General features: G+C 35.3%; 1 protein-coding gene across 1 annotated transcript; it reads right to left on the bottom strand.

The window, feature by feature from the left end:
- Positions 1 to 363: 363 nt before the first annotated feature.
- On the bottom strand, positions 364 to 26,821 carry LOC123656821 (sulfide:quinone oxidoreductase, mitochondrial). Its single transcript, XM_045592442.1, has 14 exons — positions 26,560 to 26,821; positions 25,643 to 25,748; positions 15,273 to 15,497; positions 14,214 to 14,414; positions 13,099 to 13,293; positions 10,480 to 10,681; positions 9,575 to 9,756; positions 4,721 to 4,810; positions 3,554 to 3,778; positions 3,199 to 3,399; positions 2,633 to 2,812; positions 1,451 to 1,652; positions 587 to 759; positions 364 to 500 (listed from the first exon to the last, which is right to left on the bottom strand). The coding sequence occupies exons 1-14, from the start codon at positions 26,652 to 26,654 to the stop codon at positions 369 to 371; spliced, it is 2,409 nt and encodes an 802-aa protein (XP_045448398.1). The 5' UTR covers positions 26,655 to 26,821; the 3' UTR covers positions 364 to 368.
- Positions 26,822 to 27,053: the final 232 nt, after the last annotated feature.

Genomic DNA, 27,053 nt, shown 5'->3' with positions numbered 1-27,053 from the left:
TATGTAAATAACCAAAACGCGGACTAAGTCGCAGACACAGCTAGTCAGACATATATTTGTATTCTTATTTTTGCTCTATGTTTATGTTAAATAAATCAGTTTTAAAAAATTATTTAGAGTACTAGCCTATTATAAATCGGCGTTATAAAATTTAGTGTCCTGAGATTTGAAATTTTTTTTTATAGCGTTTTACCTACGTATTAGTATTTCTAACGTTACCTTTTAATATTATTCATTCCATTAAAACGAGAAAGTACCTATTAGAAAAACGTAGATTATGTTTACTTTTTTTATTTAAAAATTACTAATTAATTACCAATATTGTTATATAGTTTTAATAAAGATGATTTTATATTTTTTTGCAGTTTTTATCTTCCAAACGGATTTAGTAATTTCCGTAGTGTGGATGGGCCGTTCCATTTCCCTTTTATTAATTTATTCCAATACATATATGGAAAAATTTCTGTATTGAGATATGAAATGAAGCGACGTTCTTTACTCTGAAAAAAAAAATACATAAAATTCACTATATACTGATATAAAACACAAAAATTAATATGTGAAAAATAGATTTTTCATAAATAACCTGATCAAAAGGAAACGTTTCGTAGGGTTTCTTGTCGTACAAGAATTCAGCCAGGATACCAGTTTTGTAGGATGTGAGTACAGTACAGGCTCCGTAGCCGTCGTACTTAGCGGAGGGCTTTTTACCGTACATGGTATCCCATAGATTGACCTCCAATACTCGGCTTTGTTTTGCTGTCATTAAAAGAACACGTCAATTAGGCTGGACTTCCATTAATTTACCAGGAAAATGTCATAGAAATCACTGTTAATATAGTTCTTACTAAATAATAATTTCCAAAAGTAATTATACTAAATTAGGACCACATCGAAAAAAACCTGTGTCATCTATTACATTTAAAATTTAAGAAACTATAAACCACTTCTGGCGTAGTGACGCATGTGCCACGTACACGCCAAAACTCCGGCAGTTTGTGAGTTCGAATCCCGGTTGGGATAGATATTTCTTTTTGTACAAATATCTATTTCCGGTTTAGATGTCTTTCACTGTGGATTTTTCCACCGTACTTCGGAGACCTCGTTGAGCTGTCGGTCCCGGTTGTTTACGTAGCGATCGTTACTCATCGTAGGGAATGTATCCGCCAACCCACAGAGTAAAAGCGTGGTAGCTCTGACCCTTCTCCAGGAGAAAGAGGCCTATGCCTAGTAGTGTGATGTTACAGGATGAATTTCAATATAGTCTGCAATAATTATTGCCGAGTTAATGTTAATTCCAATATTTAAAAATGATTTGACCACGACGCATTGAGGTAGTTAACCCTTAACAGAACATTCCAAAATGTTGTAATGTAAATAAAGCATTTTTAAGTATATTTGGACTGTGTTGCGGTTGTCGCGTACGGTTAATATGGGAATTGTGTCTCACCAACAGCAGCCGCAGTTTTGCTATTGGGGGTATTCGTGCAGTCTCCCAATCCGAAAACGTTAGGGTATCGTTTGTGTTGGAGAGTCTCGCTGTCTACATCTAGGTATCCGTTCTCATCCGCCAGATGCTCACACTCGCTGAGACAGCTCGGAGGAGACATCGCTGGAGTCACGTGTAGAAACTTGTATGGTAAGGTTATGGTCTGGAGGTGAAGTACAAAAACTGCTAAACTAAAACTCCCTTAAAGTAAAACTGTGCAGAAATTATTATTAGTTACATTTAGAGCATCTTGTCATTCATGGGTTCACAGTTAGTTTTTAGTTCACAGTTTTCACCAGTTTTCTGTTATATACGACAATTTTTGTGAGCAAATCTATTAGTATTCATATTATATAAAGCTGAAAAGTTTATTTAAACGCGCTTGTCTCAGAAATTATGAGTTCAAAAAGAAAAATTATGGAACACATTTTTCGAGGAAGCCTGTAGATTATTTTTTTCGTCAAATTAATGCGGGTGAAACCGCGGGGCACACTTATTTGTTAAAATAATAAATATAATAAATAAATTATAAAGATACGCTTTTAATGCGCATTTGTTAGGTATCAATTACCTACTGCTTTTTAGGCTTAGGGCCTGTTTCACCGGTTTAAGGATTAACTTTATCCTGCACATAAGTTACGAATAGACTTAAACAGCAGGAGGAGGAATAGGCTACTACGAATAGTTTTGCTTCAACTAAGAATTACAACTTTTATATTCACAATTGCCAATAGAAGTTCTCAGAAGAAGAATTCAGTTGTGAAAAAGAAAAGTAATATATATAGCATACATTTTTATCTGTAGGATACCGTCATCTGCCGAATAGCGTTAGCGGTACCCTTTGATATAGGCCCTAAGTTTTAGGGAGTTAGTTTCTATAGATAGGTTTATTAGGAAAATATACGAATTTAAAGAAAGACGAATTGAAGGAGCTATTTATTTTCACCTTGAATTATATTAAATGAATGTTTATCTGTACATCCTTTATAGAATCGTTAACTATGCATTTGATCAAATCATGATCTTCATAAAAGTGTTATGCATGAGTCCACAAAGGTTTTTGAGTTGGTACGACCAAAAAAATTAAAAAGCGTGGCAACGCGCGCAAGGTACAGCTAGTTTATTATAAATCGAATGAAATACCTTTCCATTACAATCAAGAAATACAGCTCCATTTTTCGACACCTCTATAAGATCAAGCTGGTAGTTCACGATTATGTTTTTGGTGTTTGCTATCTTCGTTAAGGCTTCTGCATACTTTGGTACTCCGAACAAAGCGGTTCCAGCCGTATTGTACGTAATATTCGTTGAATTATTTATGCTCTAAGGATTTGATGCAAAAACTTTTAATGTTTTTTTAAACACCAAAATCATCGCAAGTGTGTTTGCGACCCTACCGGGGGGCAGGATCGAAATCCTAACTAGGAGCTCTGCTAAACTAAGTCACGACAGGAACACAACACTGTTTGAAAGCAATATTATTTAGCTGTGATCTTCTGTAAGATGGAGGTACTTCCCCAGTCCGGCTGCTCCAGACTTTTATTTAATGTAAACAATAATTTAAATCTAGACGCAAGCTATTTACAGATAAGAAGCTTAAATTGGCGCAATTACCAGTCCGATTCAAATATTTTAATTTGAAGAGATTTTATTTGTCAATGATCTCGCTGTTTTGCGTAGGGGTAGTTTCAGTATTTTTTTTTACCAACCTGTTTCCAAAAATCATGGGCAAGATACATGATTTTTTGCGCTGCGCCAGAGCATTTTCCTGCTTGTTTGGGAAATGTGAAAATGGCATGTCCGCCTTTAAAATCTTGAATACAACACCAGCATTTCTGACAGTATTTGGGTGAATATACCGTTGAGACCGGCGCAAGGGGGTCATTGAGAGCATTTTTTAAACCTAAAACCTTTAAGAAACCATTTAAAAATTGTTATTGATTATTAATTAAATAAAAAGTTAAGTACTTCCTCTGTTATTCTATTCTAATGTTGTCTTATATTGCGTACTTGTCTAAGTTAAAACACGAATTATTTTGGATACTCTACTAAAATGGGACAAACCTGATCATAATCATTTTTCAAACCCATAGCCACTACCATATGATCGTATTTTACTTGCAATCCACTAGTAGTGTGTACAACATTGGCGCAAGAATCAAAACTCTTAGCATGATCTCGAAGCCATATAACATTATGAGGCAGAACAGTTCTCAACGGCTTGTGACTCTGTGGGAAAGTCTTAATGCCTGCAGCCACGAGCGAGAACATCGGTTGATAGTAATGTTCCTGTTGGTTTAAATTCTATTCTAGTTAAATCAGTCTATTGGTTTTAATAAATAAATAATCTTCTTTGACATATGAAGATATCTATCTTACATTCTTCTACCTAGTTATTTTTCCAGGCCTGTCTGCATTTTATTTTTGCCTGGATGCGCTACTTAATGCAGAGTGTGATTGCCAGCAAACGAGGCGAGCCAAAATCCTTAAGCCAGAATAATTGCCCGACTAAAAGTTGGTATCAGTGTCGTCTTTATTTTAAAATTGTATTATTGTAATGTGTAATGGGTTGTCTGGAAGAAATGGCTAATTAGCCATAAGTCCGCCCATTGTACTTCACTGTCTGTAACTATCTTTATGCTTTGTTTGTAATATATTTGTGGTGTACAATAAAGTATAAAATAAAATAATAATTGTAACCGATTTTCATTTAACATGCCCTCTAAAGACGTGATATGAGGATTCCCCAAAAGGTAAAATACTTAGATTAAAAAAATATCCTATTAATATTATAAACGCGAAAGCTGGCGAGGATGGATGCATGTATGCTTGTTACTCTTTTGCGCAAAAACTACTGACCTATTTATAATAAAACTTGGTACGTACATAGCTGGAAATCGAGAATAGCAGATAGGCTAGTTTATATCCCGATATTGCCACGTGATCGGAAATTACGCGGGTGAAACCACGAAAATCAACTAGTATAGTGTCAAAAAAAGTTAAGAAATCGAAATCGACTTCTCACTGTTTAGCACCAACAGATTCTTCATCACCAAAATGATACTCGTAAATATTTCGACATTCCGAACCACACTATTACGCTTAAGACTTCACTACTTAAAAATTGTAAGTGTATGATTCCATTAATCAAATTTGTGAGTGATAAATTTAAAATGAAATGGATAAATTATAAAAGAGAATTTTATTTCTTACCGTATTCGGTTCTAATACGATAATATCTTTATCATTTAGTTTCTTAGAAAATCTCCAAGCAACACTACAGCCTCCTGTTCCTGCTCCGACTACCAATAATTTACACCTGTATTTTGTGGTTAGTAAGTATATTGATAAGTTTGCTTTGTAGACGTTTTATATATTTAATGTTTTGCTTTGATTCAATTGAATTTGATTGGATATATACAAGGAACATATACCAAAATAACATTTTTTACAATTTTTGTATGTCTGTCTGTTTGTTCCCGCTAATCTCTGAAACGGCAGGACCGATTTGGGTATTTCTATGATTTGGTGCAATTCGGATAAATTTGTGAGAAAATTTTCAAAAGCTTTTTTCCAACACTCAAAAGAAACTACCAAGAATATAAACTATTTATGTGATTTATACAAAATTATACGCATTAGATAAATAGATATCGACTAATGAAAATCTATATTGCTGATGGTAATGAAAACTGTGGATGTGGATGATGGAAGGAGGAGGGGGGAATCAGGTTTTATTCACGTCTAGATCGCGCAAGGTTTTAAGGACCTGTTTTTATCGTATAGAACCTTAAAACATATGAAGGGATAAATATAATATCACATAGATATAAATGAAAAATTCATTACCTTCATTTTTATTGCATTACAGTCACCTTCATAGTCATATATTCGTAATCGATGGTAATGAAAGTGAGGGTAGTAAATTTTCAAAGCTGTTTCTTATTTTACTCGGCAATTAATCGATCAACGTAAATAATAATTATAAATATTAATATACGAATTACAAACACTTCGAGACCAAAACTATAAAAAAACTATAACTACTTAACATGAACAATCTGCTGTAGGTAATGAAATCGAAATTGGTTGAAACATATAGTTGACGATCTTTTTTATCCGTCGCGAAAAAACTGACGAGCGTCCTGCTCATTTGTTGTTGCTGGCAAACTGACTGGCAAGTGAGTAGGCGGCAGGGGGCGCGAGATCCGGTTACGTTGCATATACAGTCTGATTTTCGATATACAGGCTGAAGGCAATGAAATATTTTTTCGGACAAATTGTTTTTATCACAGTGTATTTAAATAATAACAATATTACAATTAGTAAGATCATAATTAAATTCTTTATTCTGTACTTGAAGTTCCTAAAGTAACAATACGCAGCATAAATCTCTACGTATATTTAAAAATAATTTGTTTTCTAACTCGTCGCAAAAAAGACACTGAAGGTAATGAAATTTAAGCAACTAAAATATTAATTTCAGTCAATAACCCGTCATGATTATTTTAATTCCACGTGGCAGAAATTGTTAAACAGCCCGTTTATATATAAAAAATATTTGTGGGCTCCTAGGATGTTCAGATTGGCCAAAAAATTCATGGACATGGGTTTTGCATGAAATCATAGAAATACTCATTTTGACGGGACTTACAGTGGCAGATAGCTGATGTAGTAAGGAGTAACTTAGGCTACTTTTTTCTTCAATTCCACGCGAACAAATAATTTTATGGTTGCTTACTATTCATTCATTTTTTATTATTTATTTATATATTATGACTGTTCTTATAATAATAGTTCTGAAACTTACTTTAACACCTTTTTACATGCCTTTAAATCAGAGCGTAGATTTAGAGAACTTTTTCTTTTAATAAAAGGTCTAATTATTCCACTCATTATTGTGACGATAAAACGAAACGAATGCAGATATAATATTGATTATAATTTAACATTTTTACGACATTTTAATAATTTTATCTAAATATTAGCCAACTCGATTATACCTATCATTACAATTGGAAAAATTAAATTTGTAAAAAAATTATGTTCAAAAATGAATAGAAAAAAAAGTTTGTCCGAGTACCTCTAATATCACGATTAAATATTTTATTTATCTTTTAATATTTACTGTGTATTATATTATTTCATATTAAATTATTTCCGGCTTATCCGTTAGTTTCGGATATTTTCGATTACGGATAATAAAGTTTTAAGAATTTTTATACGTCTAAGTCGGCAACAAGCGTACTGCCGATTTGATAATAAGCAGTTACCGTAGCCGTACCGTACCGTTATAGACGTCTGCAACACCAGAAGCATCGCAAGCGCGTCGCCTCCTCAAGGAAATCTTGCCGCCTTACTCACCACAGAAACACAACACTATCTGAGACCAGTATTATTTAGCTGTAATCTTTTGTACAGTTGAGGTACTTCCTCAGATGGTTTGATCCAGATTTTGAGCAGGATACTCTTACTGTACCCACCTCAATAAAAAAATTATCAAAGTAAGAGTAAATAAATACAAATAATAAAATTATATCAAAAAAGTAAGGATATCTCAAAAAATCGAGATCAACAAGCACCAATTTTAGATTAATAAAAGAATCGTCAAAATCGGTAGGTAGGTAGGTAGGTAGGTAAACCTAAAAACTTATGAGGTGCCTATAAGTATTGTGGCAATGTAGGTTGACGAAAAAATAAACAATTAAATACACATTATTAGAGATAAATTCAAAAGTTAAATGGGACCACAGAGGTCATTCAAGTATTACGTAAGCAGAATTTTAGTATTTTTTAACTTCTTCAAATTCTTAACTCCTCCCCTTGTCAACGAAAGTCAGCAAAACCCTAAATCGTCCCCCCTTTGCTTACGTGAACATTGGTATATATATATATATTTTTAATCTATTTAAAAGTAATAAATAAATATTGGTGACGTCATCACCATCTAGATCCCTCGACCCCTATGTCATCAAAAATAAGTAAAACAAAGACCCATCCTCTTCAGTGCTTACGTAATACTTGAATGACCCCACATCACAAGCGCTAGCTTCCGATTAAAAAAAGATTCTTCAAAATCAGTACACCCAGTAAAAAGTTATGTGGTCACGCACAAAAAAAACAGTCTAATTGAGAACGTTCTCCTTTTTTGAAGTCAGTTAAAAATGATTTCAATTTACATTACAAGTAATAAAATGTAAACTTAGTCAATGTAATTGAAAATAATAAAATACACATGTTTAAGTAAATCACCAAAAGAATCGTCATATTTTTAGTTTCTTCAAAAAAACTTGCCACGCCCCTTTTTTAAGACTCCGCTGCTTTTCGATATTACCCAATTCTTTTTATTTTTGATATCCTACACTACTTTAGTGTCGGTTACTGTTACAGAGCTCCGTCACATCCCTAATTTACATTAGTTATTAACTTTTTACTTTCTCTACTAATTCAGTCCATTCCTAACTTCCTCTTGTCCGTCACGGATTGTTTGTATCTACTTTTGGTTTCGGAGCGTTTTGAAAACAATTTATACTAATTAACATTTTGAAAACAATTTATACAAATTTATTAACTATTAACTAACTTAATTTAAAAAAAAAAATGAAAGGCATGTAACCGATTTGAAGGCTTTAATATCTCTCGGCCCAGTGGATGACGGGAGTCCGACCAGATGCTGAGTTTGCGTCTCTTGCTTATTTTATGAATCTTATTTTATGTATCTTATTCTATGAATTTTAATCTAGGGCGGATGGAAGATTCGTAATTATAACTATCTTACCAATCGTATCAAAACGTAGACCCCTTAAAATTCAATAATAAAATAAATGAAACAAAATATTTTCTTCAAAAATATATTGTGGTATTGCACAATTATAGTATAATTATTTATATACACCGTAAACATACATTTCATAATATATTATTATACATTTAAAAATATAACTGGCTTATATAACATCAGCGTTGAGTAATCATAAGAACCAGTGAAGTATATAACGAAAATCTTATTTACATGTACCTATTTAGTAAATGAAATATTGTAAAAAGTTTTTCAAGAAATTTTTTCACACTTTTGACCATAATAATCTTAAGTATATTTTATTCAAAAAATATAATTAGAACTTTTTTTTGAAGGCGCATGAGGGTAAAAAAATTTTTACGAATGAAACGTACGAAGATGTGCAACGTTTTTTTTTTTCGAACAACAGAGCCATCTAGCGTGTACTTTAGAAACTTTAAAGGTGTTACATTAACATCGACAGTATTACATTGCAAACTAACTAGATGGCGCTGGAACGGAAATCTAAAGCTTTAGATTTGTATAAATATAATCGAGACTTAAAAATTAGTTTGCCAAAGAAGTTTCACTTCTGACATGTGTATTTTGTACGCACTCACTTTTTGTTTAAATCAATCAGATATTATTATGGTTTTCAAAAAATACGCGCATATAAAGTAAAAGACGCGCATTTATTAGTATCAAATTGAAATAACGATTTTCAAATTGACATAAAAATCGCATTTAATGAATTCAAAATGGAACAAACTCAAACATTATTACCAGCGTAATTATGAGTTAATAATAATATAATTTATGAGTTAGTAACAAAAACATGAATACATCTAATTCATTACATGACCCCAAAGTTAACATTTGAATTCTTTTTTAGGGAAAACTATATTTTTAAAACATATCTTAACTATTCTTTTATTTTCTCAGTCAGTTGACAAACATTCATATTATTAAGAACAAAGCGTATTTTTAATAAAATGTTATTTGGCAAACGGATTGATAATTTTCCTCACGAATTCCGGACCATTGTAGTTTCCTTTCAACATGAAGTTCCAGTATATGAATGGGAATAAATGCCTTTTCATGTAGTACGTTATGACGCTTTCACGGGCCTGTAGAAATTAATTTAAATTAACATTATTTGGAGATAAAAAGAAAATAATTATTAAATTAAAAATAAACATAAAAAACCTACGTAATAATTCTATTAATCCCGAAATTACCTTGCATATTTTAAAAAAATTACAACAAATGACACTGTAGATAATAAAATTAATCGTAATGGTTTCTATCGAGTTAACCTGGTCGAAGGGGAAGGTCTCGCGCGGCACGCCGTCGTACACGAACTCCGCGAGCACGCAGGTGCGGTAGGACGTGACGAGCGGGCACGCGCCGTAGCCGTCGTACGCGCTCCGCGGGCCAGCCGCGCGCATCGCCTGCCGGAGGTTCTGCTCCACCACGTAGCTTTGTTTCGCTGGTGAATTTACATTTATTGACCAAATATAGCCTCTTACATTGACTTTATTATATGGTTTTTGGGCTTTCAAAATGTAAAGCTGTTAGTAAGTTTAATAATAGATGTTATCCAAAATCAATGACAGCTGGATTTGATTTCTGGTCTGGATACACAAAAAAAAAACACAAGTATGTCCTAATTTTTTGAGATATACGTTAATTTTAACATAAACTGGCAAGAAGAAAAAAAACCGCATTAAATCTGTAAACTAGTTTGAACAAAAGTCGGTAATTATGTACATCGCCGGCAAGAAATTTATGGGGTTGGGGGGAAAGGGGAGGGAGTGTGGGTTTTTCACCCCCCCCCCCCCCGGACAAATGGCCAACTCCGAAGAAGTCTGAAGACGATAGCAAGGTAGCTGCTGCGGTATTACTGGATGGTTAAGACAACTCTCTTTTTTCTATGATAAATATAAAATTTGAAAATATGAGTTTATTGTATTGATTAGAAAATTATTAAAAGATTATGTACAAATGAAACTACTTATCAATCATAACCACAGTGTATTATTTTCGTTATCATTACTTTTGGATCACAAACTTTTAAAATATATATATATATATATATATATATGACAAGAATTTATAACCAGTTATTTACATTAGATCAGGGCAAGTTTAAGATTGCTATAGCACAAAATGTTTAAAACAGAAGTAAATTTAATTTAGTTTTATATCTTACCAATAGCAGCAGCAGTTTTACTATTGGGCGTGTTGGTGCAATCTCCGATCCCGTAGATATTTGGGTACTTGGTGTGTTGTAAAGTGAACTTGTCCACCGTGAGGAATCCAAGAGCGTCCACAAGTTGTGTACTGCGTTGCAGAAATTCTGGCGTACGCATCGGCGGAGTCACGTGAAGCAGGTTGTATGGTAACGTTATTTCCTTTAAAGTATGATTACATTATTTTAATAGCTCTTCCAGATGATTTTTGAAAATTGTGTTTTTTTTGCAAAGAACCATTTTGATTTTTTTTAAGACTGGGTAATATTTCATTTGAGGCAATTTTAATATGGGCATCCGCCAACCCGCATTGGAGCAGCGTGGTGAATTAAGTTTTGATCCTTCTCCTACATGGGGAAAGAGGCCTATGTCCAGCAGTGGGATATTACAGGCTGAAACGAAATATGAGCAAAACACATGAGTTCACACCATTTTTGACGCGAACTTGTATATGGCCTATGTATAGCAGTGAATAGCTTTTTATGATTTCGAACAAAACTACTCAAGAAGAGGGGTGGGGGACGGGAATAATACACATATGAGGATGATGGGAATATCACATGTATTTACTTTTTTTGTTAAACGTGCGATTTCTAAATCAAACAAACAAACACCTGTTACCTTAATGTTGGATATCTATCACGAAATCTCCGAAACTATAACACCTACAAACTTGAAATTTGGCAAGTAGGCTCCTTATAGGACGTAGACATCCGCTAAGAACGGATTTTACGAAACTCAACCCCTAAGGGGGTAAAATGGGGGTTGGAAGTTTGTATGAGAATCCCATGTTTTTGACGTAAGAGACTTGAAATTTAAAATGTAAGCTCTATAGATAGATGGTGAAAAGGTGTCCAAATAATGTATCTTTAGAAATCAACCCCTTTTTGGGTTAAAACGGGGGATAGTAGGTCGGCTCACTGATCACGAAATCTCCGAAACTATAACAGTTACAAACTTGAAATTTGGCAGAAAGACTCCTTATAGGGCGTAGACATCCGCTAAGAACGGATTTTACAAAATTCGACCCTTAAGGGGGTAGAAAGGGGGTTGGAAGTTTGTATGAAAGTCCCATGTTTTTGAAGTAAGAGACTTGAAATTTAAAATGTATACCTTATAGATGATGAGAAGGTGTTCAAATAATGAATCTTTAGAAATCAACTCCCTTTTGGGGTTAAAACGGGGGACGGTAGGTTTACTCACTCATCACGAAATCTCCGAAACTATAACACCTACAAACTTGAAATTTGGCAGATAGGCTTTTTATAGGGCGTAGACATTCGCTAAGAACGGGTTTTACAAAACTCGACCCCTAAGGGGGTAAAACGGGGTTTGGAAGTTTGTATGAAAGTCCTATGTTTTTGAAGTAAGAGACTTGAAATTTAAAATGTATGCTCTATAGATAGTGAGAAGGTGTTCAAATAATGTATCTTTAGAAATCAACTCCCTTTTGGGGTTAAAATGGGGTATGGTAGGTTGACTCACTCATCACGAAATCTCTGAAACTATAACAGCTACAAACTTGAAATTTTGCAGATAGGTTCCTTATAGGGCGTAAACATCCACTGAGAACGGATTTTACGAAACTCGATCCATAAGGGGATAAAACGGGGGTTGGAAGTTTATATGAAAGTCATATGTTATTAAGGTAAGAGACTTGAAATTTAAAATGTATGCTCTATAGATGGCGAGGAAGTGTCCAAATAATACATCGTAATCTATATATATAAAAGAGAAAGGTCACTGATTGACATCACGAGAACTCAAAAACCGCTGGATGGTCCATCCATCCAAGATGGACAAAGATGAAATTTGGCAGGGAGGTAGATTATAGTTAGTAGACGTCCGCTAAGAACGGATTTTGCAATATTCCATCGCTAAGGGGGTTTAATTGGGGTTGATAGTTTGTATGAAACATATACAGTAGCAACAAGTTCGCCTGATAGGTTATTCATACTGCAGCCTGAAAATAAAACTAAAAATGTGGTGTATAGAGAGGTTTTATAAAAATAACTATTAAATTATACTAAATTGTGCCTTTGAAAAAGTTACTCAGAGTGATAAGCATTTCAAGTGACTGAAATAAAAAAAATAATTTGGGTTAAGCATCTTAATAGTAATGCATATCTTCATAACCATGCGGACGTAGTCGCAGGCAACAGTTAGTGTATTATAAAACAAAGTTCCCAAAAGCGTATGTGACCCATTCCCTCAAAATCTACTTAACGGATTTTCATGCGGTTTCACAAATGGAGAGAGGGCTTCAAGAGGAAGGTTTACGGAACGGCAAAGCCGATTTTGATGAAAGTTTCACTGGAAGTTTGCCGGGAAAACTTTGTGACAAACTGATTTCAACGCGGGCGAAGCCGCGGGCACAGCTAGTTTTATTATAAATATAATGAAATATATAGCTGAATTTTAAGATTTAACTATGAAAATTTAAATATACTTCGTACCAAAAAAAATACACGTGATTTATGGCTATTAGGGGGTAGTCAGAAACCTCACCATATAACACATATAGGAGGTTGAAACGTGGCTATTAACAATCACGTAATTAATGGACAAACCCGAATTACCTGACTCTTGTCTTCCGTGTTGAAGAATACCGCCTCTTTCTTATCTGCCTTTACTTCCTTGAGGACGGTCTTATAGTTCACTTTGATCTTCTTACGTTCGGCGATCTTCATGAGCGCGTCCGCGTATTTCTTGACACCGAATATCACGGGCAGGCACGTGTTGTACGTAATATTGGATTTTGATCGCACGTTCGTCTAGAATTCAATTGATTACCAGTTTTTTTAAAACTATTATTGGCTTTTAATCTCATTTGGATATGAGTAATACATTTTTATATTACATTATAATGATAAGTTTGTTATTGACGCACTGGCTTCTTTTTTTTTTCGTAAATATTGTTTAATAGGTAGGTTTTATTGAAGAGTAAACGAAAATAAATATAGGTTCTTATAATGACTGCTAATGTTCATAATGCTTTTCATATTTATGGTGGAATTAAAAAATCTTCACCATTACCCAAGATATTTGACGATCATAACTTTTTTTTAATAAGTAAATAATTATCTGTGACATACACATTTGGTCGTTTGTTCCTAGGAGGTAAGGTAAGCCACTTAATGCTTGTGTTATAGGTAACGGAAGGCTGATATGGCTACGTATTTTTTTTTTTTTGTTAAACATATACAAATAATAACAAATAATACATATATCCATAATTAAACAAATATAATATATATTACAACCAGACTCGAGGCGAGAATCGAACCTACAACCCCCGGAGCAGGAAACCGCGTAAATAATAATAATAAAGGCTTCACACTCAACGGGCCCCAGTAGGCCCGCATATAGTAGGGCGCAGAATAATTAGTTTTCTTAATGTAAGCTGCAGTAGTGTACTATAAGCCTGTGGACATAACTTTATATATATAAAAAAGTAGGCCCGCATATACACACAAGACACAAGCACAAACGTCGAAACCACGACAAACATCTATTTGGCCAATACAAATATGTTTGTAATGTGCGGTGATCGAACCCACGACCGCAAGCGCAACAGCCGGTGCTGTGGCCGCTGCACCATTGCACCATGGTCACTATAAACTTTACTAACGCGTTAGTCAATTGTCATAACATTATTTTCTCTATGATAATCATGGGATGAAAAATTACATACTTGGCTAAAATACGAGTCGGCCAAATAAGCGATCTTCTGCGGCGCTCCGGGACACTTGATGGGCGTGTCCGGGTAAGTGAACACTGCTTCACCGCCTTTGAAGTTTTTGAAGTCATTCCATGTCTTCTCGCAGTAGTCGGGCGAGTATATTGTTGACACGCCGCTGTTTTTGTCTTTTAACGCCTCGGTTAGACCGGGTACCTAGAGCAACGCCATTCGTTAAAAAGACGGGATGAAGTTTTATTATCATAATTTAATTTTTTTTCATCAACTCTATCATCTTTCATCATCATCATTACAACCTACACAGTCCACTGCTGAACATAGGCCTCCACAAGCCCACGCCAAAAATAGCGTGAACTCATGTGTTTTGCCCATACTCACCACGCTGGGCAGGCGGGTTGGTGACCGCAGTACTGGCTTTGTCGCACCGAAGACGCTGCTGCCCGTCTTCGGCCTGTGTATTTCAAAGCCAGCAGTTGGATGGTGATCCCGCCATCGGTCGGCTTTTTAAATTCTAATGTGGTAATGGAACCTTGTTATCCCTTAGTCGCCTCTTACGACACCCACGGGAAGAGAGGGGGTGGCTATATTCTTTAGTACCGTAGCCACACAGTACACTATCATCTACTATCATCTTTAGCTTTTCAAAAAAAGGAAAACTCCTGAGGTAATAATAATAATAAATACTCTTTATTGTACACCACAAAGAAAAATTTATTGCAGATTAGACAGTTTATTTATACAGTCCGAAATCGACACTTAAAATCAGCAATCGTCAACCATAAACATTTGCAGCTTCAGTGGAAAGGATAACCATATGTTGTTAGTCAAAGAAGTGAGTGAGCGTAGACAAAATTAAAGGATAAGAAAGTAGAAGAGAAAATCATTTTAAGGCTTTTTCGCTGCTGTATTAGCAACTTAATGCTGATATTCTAGGATTGTGGTAATGTCCCGGTCGAACTTGCCATATTCTCGTAGGAGCTTTAGTCAATTATTTGTTGCTGAGACCACTAGAAAAATGTTGATTTAATTTTTAATTCAACAGTTTTGACTCACCTTACCATAGTCATTGACCACACCAACTGCGACAACTAAATATTCGTAATTAATAGAATCTCCACTAGCCGTTTTGACTACGTTCTTTTCAGGATCTATACTTTCCGCGGAATCTTGTATCCACTTCGCTGCAAGGGGGAGGACGCTGCGGGCGTCTCTACGAGTCGTGGCCACTGGGGTGACACCGGCACCAACCAGCGTGAACAGAGGCTGGTAATAGTGATCCTAGGAGAGAAGCATCGATTTTTTTACATTACAATAGTATAAAGTACCCACATAATTACTAGTAATATTATATTGATAATCATGTGTGGATTTATATACAATAGTTAATAAATATCCATGACCTGATTCTCTTTTGGATACTTAATTTTATATCTATACTAGTTGACCTGGCGAACTTCATACCACAACATTTTTTTTTAATTTTTGAATAAAAAATATCGCGGTCATGAATCGAAATAAAATATAGCCTATATTTCAAGCTAGATAAAGTTACATAAAAATAATTAGGTAATGTCAGATATCTGCTATGTAACTTTAGTTGTAATAAACTTATTTTTTAAATCTTGCTTCGAACAAAGCGCAATTCAATAGATATCTTACAGCCTGTTTTTATTCGCTATCTGTGAAACCAAAAGTTGTTATTTATCAGGTCTTCCGCTATTTATTATTTTACAAATCATTTTAATCTGAATAAAATATATAATATGTTTTCGAAAAGAACACTTCTATTATGGACATTTTTGAATATCATATCAATAATTGACCGCTCCAGCGGGATTCGAACCCGCGTCTCCGACTGACCGTGTCGGCGCTCTAGCCAATTAAGCTATGGAACGATGTACCCGCTAGAGCGAAACTTTTGATATGATGATTTTTATTTTCGGTTTAAGCGAACCGTGGCGCCGTCTATAGTGAGTTCTTTACAGAGACCCGTAACTATTCAAAGTTTCATATTACAATGAAAATCTATATTATAATATAAATAATAAGATATGATATTCAAAAATGTTTAGAATTCCTAATGTGAGGGTAACACAAAAATAAAATCGTACTTCTATTATGGCCCCGAATTTATGGGGAAGCAAACCGAGACAGCCATCCTGGACATTGTTTTCGGAGTGTATCAAAATCATAATAAGTATTACATAGTTAAAAAAAAGTAGATATATTTGTACATATTTTAAAACAAATAATCTCAATAATAGCAACAAAAACGTATTAGATATAAAACGCGACTTCAGTGTCTGTCTGTTACTTATCGTTTACTCATATCATTGACATTGATTGACTCATACATTGATACTCGCAATAACAGTATTTTAAAAAGAGAGTATATTGTATTCTAGGCTTGCCTTCCTAGGAGCTCTGGCTACCTTTATCACAACAGAAACACAACAATTCTAGATTTTAAGCAAGATATTTCCTGATGTGCCCTATTTCAATAATATTGTCTGTGATATTACATATCAAAATGTATGAAAATTATATAGTCATAAAAATAAACGTATATTATACATATTTGGCATATAAATTTGTTAAATAATTATTTACAGATAATTACAAATCATGTCCATATGAAACGGTGGCACGAAAGCTGACAAGTATTTCGCCGTTGAATCGTAATACAGATTTTCTAGAAAAAGTTTAATCAACCTCTTATCAACTGTGTATATACAATATGACCTATATTAGCTTGTCGATAAATTTAATTCGACAAAAAAATATGTAAATATTTTATCAGTTATCAATCATTTAAACACATAAACAGGTAAGGAGGATCGTGTGTGTATATAGAAAACATAGCCAAATATATTTGACTAATTATTAAAATGGATTAAATTGAATATAATTATGTTATATGTCAGACATTAGTAGTCCTATATCCAACACAGACATAAATTTCCAATCCACAAATTAATGATAGACCACGTGATCATAAAGCCAAAGTTATTACGGATCACCGTGCAAAATCGTCATAATTATTAATAACATATCAAGAGTTAATCTCCATGATATAAATTTTTTATACAATTATCATTATTGATAATTAATAATCAGAATGTAATAATATATTCTGTTGTTATCGTATCAATAAATTATTATGTAACATTTAATATATATTGCCGTGTGGCGTCGGCCTAATAGACTTTATTTTCTTCCCGTGGGGGTCGTGAACGGCGACCGAGGGATAAAGGTGGCCCAAAATTATCAGGGTCCTGGAGAAGGAAAACTTCATTTGAAACCCGGAATGGGGTCTCCGTCAAGCATTCGTGGCATATCTCTAAAATGCAAAAGACTCCTGCAGCCGAACTGGCTCCACACGTTTCGACTCGTCGTTCCTGTGGGCCTAGCCAGTAAGGTCGAGGGGGTGGCGCAGAGCTTAGGCAACTCTGCGTTTTCCTGAAGAGTGTCCTAGGCGACACAGTGTCTGTCTGACACTGTCTAAATCGTCTACAATAGAAGGACTAAGGCCAATGATTTTGATCTAATATAATAAAACGGAAGTAATTTTTTTTTTAATAAATTTCATACTGTACTATTCAACCACTAAAAATATATTATAGCATAAAAATGATAAACATATATTCAGTTAATTGAGAAATTGTATGGTACAGACTATAATTTTGTTACTTTTGGATGTTTGAACTCGATGGTAGCATTAAAATAATTGTGTTTGCTCGCAAAGGAAAAAAACTGACTTCAACGTGTTCAACTATACCTACGGTCGAATTGAGTAACCTCCTCCTTTTTTGAACTCGGTTAAAAATACAAGGCAAGTCAAACCGTATGCCAGTGTTTATAAAACACAACAGGTTATCAACACTGTACTTAAAAACATATTTTTTTCTCTTAGTTAAAATACACAATCAAAACAATAAATATTATAATGTTATATTATATACCGAACACTTTTGGGCAACTTCTGTGGGTCGTAGAGAGACTATTTTATAGCCTATGATATTGCTTATTCTATGGGCATTTCAATTCAAAAAAATGAAATTGTACCACTACATTTCAAGATAAAACAGGTTTAAATAAATTTAATTAAAAACATATTATTTTATGAGAATAAATATGACCTTCACTGCTCGTCGTGCGAGTAGACGAGGTGTGGTCACCGCTAGTGTTTATGTTTTATAATCCATTGTTCTATTAATGCTATGAGATAACATTCTGCAACCACTGCGACAAACATTACATTACTGTGTAAGTTATGTTCACATTTATTGGCTTGTAATGTATTTATCTATACCTACCCATAAAATTATACCTACTTCAGAAAGACTGCATCAAATTGTACAATCTTTTTTTGTATTCGTTATTTTCAGAACAGGTTGTTAATACTTGTACTATAAAGGTTGTAAAAATACAAGCTTACAATAGTTTAATACCTAATAATAAATCGTAAGTCAATATAGACAGCGGTCATCAGTTAACAAGGTAGGCAAATTTTAAGGAAACAGCTGGCTGATATATTTGAGTTGAATGTACATATAAGTAGTACCTAAATATATATATTACGGCCAGACTCGAGTGCAAGAATCAAACCCACAACTCCCTGACTAAAAGCTAGGTCAATGAGGCTAGGCAAATGAACAAACTCTCAAGATGACCCTCTGAATGGCTGAATATTTTTTTTTTTTGCAATACGATTATGATGCTTAGTAGCGTATAACTCATTAAACAGACTTTATAAAGCAATGAGAATTTTAAATCTAACTGGGATATTCTAAAATTAGTGTTTAATCAAGCAAAAAACTTGATTTTTGATTATAAGCAGTAAGAAGTAAAGTAGGAACAAGTGTTTTTTCCTATAAGTATAAAAATATATGCAGGTAAATTACCTGTATAAAATCTATAATTATATACATTATGTACGTATAATACAATAAGGATAAAATGTAAAATATCTTTATAATGTGTAGGCAAGTATAACTAAATAAATAAATATTACTTCTAGTGTTTATTCTATAACAGTATGGGTATAGCTTATTTAACTGCTTAGCAAATATATAATTATCTCCTGTACATAATGCAATTTTTTTTTATAAAAATGTACATATTTCTAAATGTTTTTAGAGTACTGGAGTTACATGTATGGGATTCATGGGATTTCACGGATTTAGACTTCAATTGATTAGAAATGAGTTACTATATATATATTTAACAAAAAAAGAGTGTACTTTAGACCACACGATTGAAGTAAAACTTTTAGACAATATAGGCCTTTTTTTACGTGTAACCGTCTCCTTGCCCCCGTACGTCTGCGCCGGAGTGGGTCAGCGGAGATGTCACTCTCCCTGGCCCGCTCTGAGGCCTCCTTCTGCGTAATTACCTCTTCGCAGAAGGAGACCACCGCGCCGCCTGCCACGATCTCTCACTGTCAAGCATGGCTTTTACGACTCTCGGCAGTGAGAGATCCCGCCCGACGACCGCCAAAAGCGCGCGTCGCTGCAAGTCCCACGCGGCGCACACCTCCGGCGTATGGAGCGCCGTATCCTCTGGCGCCCCACACTTGTGGCAGACTCGAGTCGCCTCCCGTCTCGCGATTTGGTGCAGGGACTTACCGAAGCGCCCGTGTCCGGAAAATACCTGCACCAAACGGAAGGTCAGCAACCCGAACCGCCGCCTCACCCAGTACGGAAGGACCGGCCTCATCGCGTCCACCGTCCACTGCCCGGGGACTGGCGGAGCCAGATCCTCCGTCCACCGCCGCAATAGGGTGTCCTGCTCCTGCTTTCGCATGCGTGCGACCTCCTCCAACGTCGGGGGCTCCTCCCGGGATCTCCTCGCTGCCACGAAGCCGTAAATTTCAGCGAGGATCTCCGCCTGCAATTCCCAGGGGGGATCGCCGGCCAGCCCGCACGCCGCCGTCCAGGACACCGTCCGGTAACTGCGTATCGCCGTCGTCGCAATGACCCGCTGCGGACATCGCAGCAGGGTCTTGTTGGAGCGACCGAGGACGTCCGCCCAAACGGATGCCCCGTACATTGCCATATTCCGGATGACCCCGGAGTACAGCCTACGGCAATGGACACTCGGACCACCCACGTTCGGCACCAGCCTTTCCAGTGAGGCGGCGCCTTTCACGACTCTTGGGGCTAGCTCTACAAAATGAGCCCCAAAAGCCCACCTCCCGTCCAGGGTGAGACCCAGGTACCTCATCTGGGTCCCCACCCGGGCCGAAACCCCATCCAAAGTCACCCGCGTACCTGGACGGGGTCCCCCTCGAGGCCCATGGAATAGTAGTGCCTCGGTCTTCGTCAGGGCGACTTCCAGCCCCAGGGCTCGTATACGGCCGACCACAAGTGTCGGGCCAGCCGTGGCCAACCGCATTACTTCTGCGAGGTCCCTTCTTTTAGCCACGACTAGGGTGTCGTCGGCGTAGCCGCGAGACGAGACCCGCACACTTGCGGGCAACGTGCCCCGAAGCACCCAGTCATAGGCAACGTTCCACAGGAGCAGTCCCAGCACTGACCCCTGTGGAACTCCGCACGAGACGCGACGTCACCGCTGACCGTTCCGCTGACCGCAGCTTCCGCAGATACAGAGGCACCCGGTGGTAGCGGAGTGCCTCCTGTATCGTCGCGTGTGGTAGGCTGTTGAAGGCGTTGGCGATGTCCAGCGAGACAGCCAACGCCTTCACTCCATCGCGGACCGCCCCTACGTCCATCCTTTGAGCCAGAGCAGGGCGTGTAATGTGGACCGCCCCGCTCTGAACCCGTACTGGGCCTCGGATAACCCGGGCCCAGTTCCCTCCAGGTGCCGGATTGGACAATAGGCCTGCACTGTGTGTTATATTTATACGAAATGTAACTGGCTATGAGTCAAAGTATGAGTCAGCATGTGAAGTTTTACTTCAATAGTAGTTTTAGTTCAGTTCTGGTCGGCAATCAGTTCAGTTCTGGTCGGCAATCGTGTCGGATGCGCTAACGTTCAATCGCTAATTTTTTTTTTTTTTTTTTCCAAATACCTACGTTCATACCAACAATGGCCCCTAAGAAGTGTTTTTGCTGTAATAAAAATATAACACAAAAATCTCCAGGTCTAGAATGCAGTAGGTGTAATAAGTCTGTTCATGCATCAACTGTCTGTTCTAAATTAACCAGCAAACAACTAGCTGCCCTACGGAATTCTGAGGGACTCGAATGGAGCTGTGAAGACTGCCTCAATAACGTTTCCAGGCGCTCATCTCTATTCGTTCCAAATGATGATAGCTCTGATGATGAAGACCGCATTTCTGGCATCAATCAAAGCCAGTTAATCGAAAACATCACAAGAGAGACGCAAAAGATAATGAGAACAGAGTTAAGTGAACTAACAAAGGCCTTGGATCATATGAGTGGCCAAATAGCTGATTTAGAGAACATTGTTAAAAAGCAAGATACCACGATAAAAAATCTTGTAAATAAAAATACGGAGTTAATTAATAAGAACAAAAATTTGGAGCTCCGCGTATTAGCCATGGAACAACGCGTTAATGAATGGGAGCAAAAAATGCTGTCCTGCACAATGGAAGTAGCTGGAATCCCTGAAACTCCTACCATAAACCTCAATCAAATATTAGCAAAAATCGCAGATAATCTGAAAGTCAACATTGAGGACGTTGTGAGTACGCGCCGAATGCCAAAGCCCAAAGACAGGCCACAGCCGGGGCATATACTAGTTGAAGTTAAATCTAATGATGTGCGTAATCAGTGGGTGAACGCTGCGAAAATTAATGAATTGACGGTAGGAAATATCCTTAGTCAGCCACTACTCACTGAACAAAAAAGTCGTGTATATGTGCGTGAAGCTTTGACACATCACACCAAGACCCTACTATATAATGCTCAACAAAAACTCAAGCCGTCATATAAGTTCGTATGGTGCAAGTCGGGAGTCATATATGTGAAGAAGAACGAAGACAAGAGTCGTCCCCACATAGTGCGTTCCTTGTCTGATATTGATACATTAATCACTAAACAACAAAAAGTATAAAAAATAATCGCTCAGTGAATACATCTTATAATTTTTTTTTTTTTTTTTTTTTTTCGTAAATTATAATGGCTAGTGATATAATTGACGATTACTTGCATACACATGAAATATTTGATTGTCTTTCAGTTAACTCTTTTATAAAGCAAATACCGTTTAATAAACAAAATATTGATTTGTTCTGTATTCACGTAAATATCCGATCAATAATAAAAAACTTTAATAAACTTCTCATTGTGATAGAATCCTCGAAGGTTCCTATAGAAGTCATAGTTCTAACAGAGGTGAATATAAGCGATGATATTAGTGGTTTATATAACATACCGGGTTATAGAATGCACATTAAGTTACGTTCCAAACAAAAAGGAGGCGGTATAATAATTTATGTTCAGAATTATCTCAAGTTTACTCCCGTAATCACCAAAACGATGCATTTTGAGACGATCCAAGGTACACTCAAAACCGCGAACCAAAATACCATAACTTTGTGTGCAATCTATAGACCTCCGTCTTCTAGCAGAACTGGATTTATTTCCGAACTCTCGCAGTTGATAAATAAATATTTAATAAATGATTCAATCATACTCGGAGACGCCAACATAGACCTTAAGTCAAATGATACTATAAAGAATAAATATATAGACATGCTCTCTGGGCACGGATTCATAGCTGGTATAACAGATTATACTCGCATAGAATTAAGACTTAATAAAATATCTAAATCATGTATTGATCACGTGTTTACGCGATTGACGAGTATGAATCCGTGCACAGCGGCGGTCGATACGGTACTGGCCGATCATCGTATCGTATTGACAGTGTGCGAGGGAATTCGTTCGACGCGCACACAGGATGTTGTTAAAACTTCTAAAATTAAATATTTTAACAGAAAAATTCTAAGTGAGGAGTTAAATAGCACTGACTGGGCAAAGACAACAGATATGTCGTGTCCAAATAAAATTTATAAATTTATTAAATCAGCTTTTGAATCTGCGTACGATAAATCGTTAAAAAATAAAAACCAACATACAGAAAAAAATATTAAGCAACCATGGGTTAAAACATTTATGTTAAAACTAGCAGATCAGAGAGATAATATATACAATAAGATGAAAAAAGATCCCACAAATAAAATACTCCGATTAAAATATATAAAGATACGTAATAAATTACATAAAATTTTGGAAAATAGTAAAAATAATTATTATCAAAATAAAATTAATGAAAACAAAAAAAACCCCCGTCTTTTATGGCAAATAATTAATAAAATAAGTGGTAGGGTGACAAAATCAATTGACGACATAATTCTAAAAGCTTTCGATGCAAATAACCAAAATAACACTGAAATTGCTAATAAATTCGCTTCAGCATTTAAGGATGCTGTTAAAAATGTTTTACCAACGTGCTCAACCAAGCTCCTGAATAAGAACGATTACAGTAAATCAGCAGATATGACTTTTTATCTAAAAAGAGCAGAGCCCACAAATATTGAAAATATTATAAAAAACCTTAAAAATAAAAAAGCACCCGGTAACGATGGAATCAGTGTAATAGATATTAAATTAGTTGCCAAAAAAATATCAGTAAGTATCGCCCAATTAATTAATGTCAGTATTAAATCAGGAACTTATCCAAATGACCTTAAACAAAGCTGTGTTCGCCCTGTTCACAAAAAGGGTAAACAAGACGACATTAGTAATTATCGTCCTATCTCCCTCTTACCCTCTCTTGATAAAATAATTGAAAAATACTTCAGCGCACAAATTTATACCTTTTACGGCGACCATAAAATAATTAGTAAAAATCAGTACGGTTTCCAGCCAACAAAAAGTACCACGTCTCTTTTATCTAGGTTTGCGGATGAAGTAAATGGGCATTTACATAGAAGAAGACACGTTCTGGCTCTTTTTATAGATTTTTCTCGAGCATTTGACACTCTTAATCATGACACCTTAATAGAAAAGCTCAATAATACAGGTATTAGAGGTCCCGTTTTAAAATGGTGCAGAGAGTACTTAAGAAACAGGTCCTATTTTGTAAGAATAGGAAATATCAAAAGTGACGTAATATCTGTTTCTGAAGGCACAGCTCAAGGATCTGTGCTCGGCCCATTGCACTTCATAGCGTACGTAAATGATATGAATAATATATTTAAATTTTGCTCATCGTATCAGTACGCTGATGACACTTGCCTCTTAATAGCACATTCAAACGTAAACAGAGCACTGGAAAAAATGCAGCATGATTTCGATTTACTAAATAAGTGGTGTCATGACAATGGGCTTGTACTTAACGCATCCAAGACAAAACTAGTCCACATACGCTCACCATACACTAAGACGTTCTTCGAAACAAATAATAGATTAAAAGCCCATAATCATAATTGTATTCATCTATACATCAACCAATGCAAGTGCCCAGTCATAGAAACCGTTGAAAAGCATACTTATCTTGGCTTGGTGGTGGACTGTTATTTTAATTGGAAACCTCATATAAGTACTATATGTGACAAACTCAGAGCCTTCTTGGCTAATGTAGTTATAATTAAGAAGAAAATACCATTTAAAATTCTAATTATGCTTTACAATGCTTTGGCTGATTCGATCATAAGCTACGGTATCACGACCTATGGTAGAACCTTTAAAACTTATCTTAATACTATACAAAGTTTACAAGTAAGGATCCTAAAACAAATCGTAACTCCTAAAATAAAAGAACAATATAAAAATGATGACGATAAACTTTTTAAGCACTGCAACGTATTACCGGTTGAATATAAATTTCAATACAACGTATTAAAAGAAAACTTTTTTAATATGGACATACAGCACAAAATTCACCATAAAATTAATACACGACAAATAACAAAACAAAAACTTATAACAACTACTGCAAAAAATAACGTATATGGTGAAAGGACCACTGAATATTTGACTCCTCGCTTGTTGAATGGATTAGATGTGGCATTTAAGAAAAAAATCACTACAAAAAATTTAAGAAATGAATTGAAGTCGTATTATCTGAACATCCTGTAACTGTTTGTAACAAACCGGTATTGCGTCTCGATCGCCTTCCCCGCGTACGCATTTACACCTAATTAAAAGATACCTACTTACGTTAATTTGTAGAACTACCCACCTTATTTTTAATTGCCTAAATGAACTGTATTCAAACTTAACACTCCGGACAAATCTCTGCGATTTTTGGAGTGTATTACTGTAATTTTCTTTAATGTAAAATGAGTTTAAATAAATTAAAAAAAAAAAAAAAAAAATAAGTATTACAGAGTTGTCTTTATTTTCAAATTAAAAAAAAAAAAAATTTTTAACAGGTATTAATAATTGATGTAAGTAAAGTCAAATTCAATCAGCAAAAGACTGACTTACTGAACTAGGTTCCAATACAATAACTGAATCTTTTTTTAATTTCCTTGCAAACTTGGCTGCCATTGTGCAACCCCCGGAACCGCCTCCCACCACCAGCAACTTGCATCTGTAATAAGTAACATACTTAAAACCTATTTAACTTATAAGTAATTTAACATAGGGAAGATCAATTCAAATTAAAAATTTATTTATTCTCACCATCATTCATATTACAAATGGCATTTTTTTTTAAATAAAAATTACTTACAATAAATTAATAACATAATGTTGATCTATATGTGATATATCTAATTTATACAATTTAAAACATTGTCACTAAATCATTCAGTAAATTACAATGCGGAAACCTCTTGTCCCTTTACTTTCAATAAAAAATAACTAAAAGTCAATTGGATGGATGGTGGATTAAGCTCTGATCTATCTCCTACATGGGGACAGAGGTCTATGCCCAACAGTGGGATATTACATGCTGAAGCGTATTATTAAAATGAATAGTAGGTGTGTAAAACTTTTCGAATACATATATATCCATAACTAGATACAGGATTGTGCATTAAACACAAGTTATTAAGTAGACAAGAGTAATAAGTTTTAACTTGTTTCCAAATCCAATACTGTATAAAATCTAATACACCTAAGATGACTGGTTACTAATGAGATGAGATATAGACTAAAACTAGCCAAAATGACACTAAAAATTAGCCTCTAATCATTAAAAAATTTGTTTCATTATAATAGAATTGAATTATTGAATATTATTGCATAAACAAAAAAATTAAAAAAAAAATTATTTTAACATTCAACATTTTTTTAAATACTAGAATATATTGCACTTCCCAAAACATTTTAAAATATTATTATTTGGAAGTTATAGATGCGATAAATCTTTAAAATGCTTTTCAAAGCTGAATACTTACGAGTAATTTGCATTTTTAGCCGCCGACACAGAGAATTTTCGAATTATTCCTGTGGTTGCACTTACATTACTAAGTTTATATAAAATATTAATCATATTTAGTTTACAAATTAAGCTTTATTTGTACACAAAGTTGTTTTTTTATTCATATATTCACGTCAGGATCTATCACAACCATTACGCAAGATACAATAAACGTTTTTGGTCGATGTCGCTGCTGCTAATCATTTCGTGTTTTAGATTTGTTGATGTTTTACTGCAATTTTGCTGATAGACGATAATGACAATGACAGAATTAAGACAATTGACTTCTGTCTTCTAGGGAGATCTAGACGGTAATTCAAAGATGGTAAGATTTTTTTCCTTTACGTAAATATTTTATAACACAAAAAGAAAAATATACATAACATGATAAATAGTTTAGGAGTTAGACCTTATATACTCTTTGAGTTAGACAAGGAGTATATAAGTTAGCGCTTAGAAACGGTGAACGTA

The sequence above is a fragment of the Melitaea cinxia genome, chromosome 10, assembly GCF_905220565.1.
Source record: "Melitaea cinxia chromosome 10, ilMelCinx1.1, whole genome shotgun sequence".
Classification (NCBI taxonomy): domain Eukaryota; kingdom Metazoa; phylum Arthropoda; class Insecta; order Lepidoptera; family Nymphalidae; genus Melitaea; species Melitaea cinxia.
The sequence above is the reverse complement of the archived record's forward strand: the minus strand, read 5'-3'. Positions and strand labels throughout refer to the sequence as shown.

What these genes read in the sequence shown, in the direction of transcription:
- LOC123656821 (XM_045592442.1), bottom strand. Translation starts at nt 26,654, where the DNA reads ATGATTAATATTTTATATAAACTTAGTAATGTAAGTGCAACCACAGGA. An exon ending in TAAAACTGCTGCTGCTATTG is followed by an intron (nt 9,757 to 10,479) that starts GTAAGATATAAA and finishes TAAATTCACCAG; the next exon opens with CGAAACAAAGCTACGTGGTG. An exon ending in TTCTTGATTGTAATGGAAAG is followed by an intron (nt 1,653 to 2,632) that starts GTATTTCATTCG and finishes CTTCACCTCCAG; the next exon opens with ACCATAACCTTACCATACAA.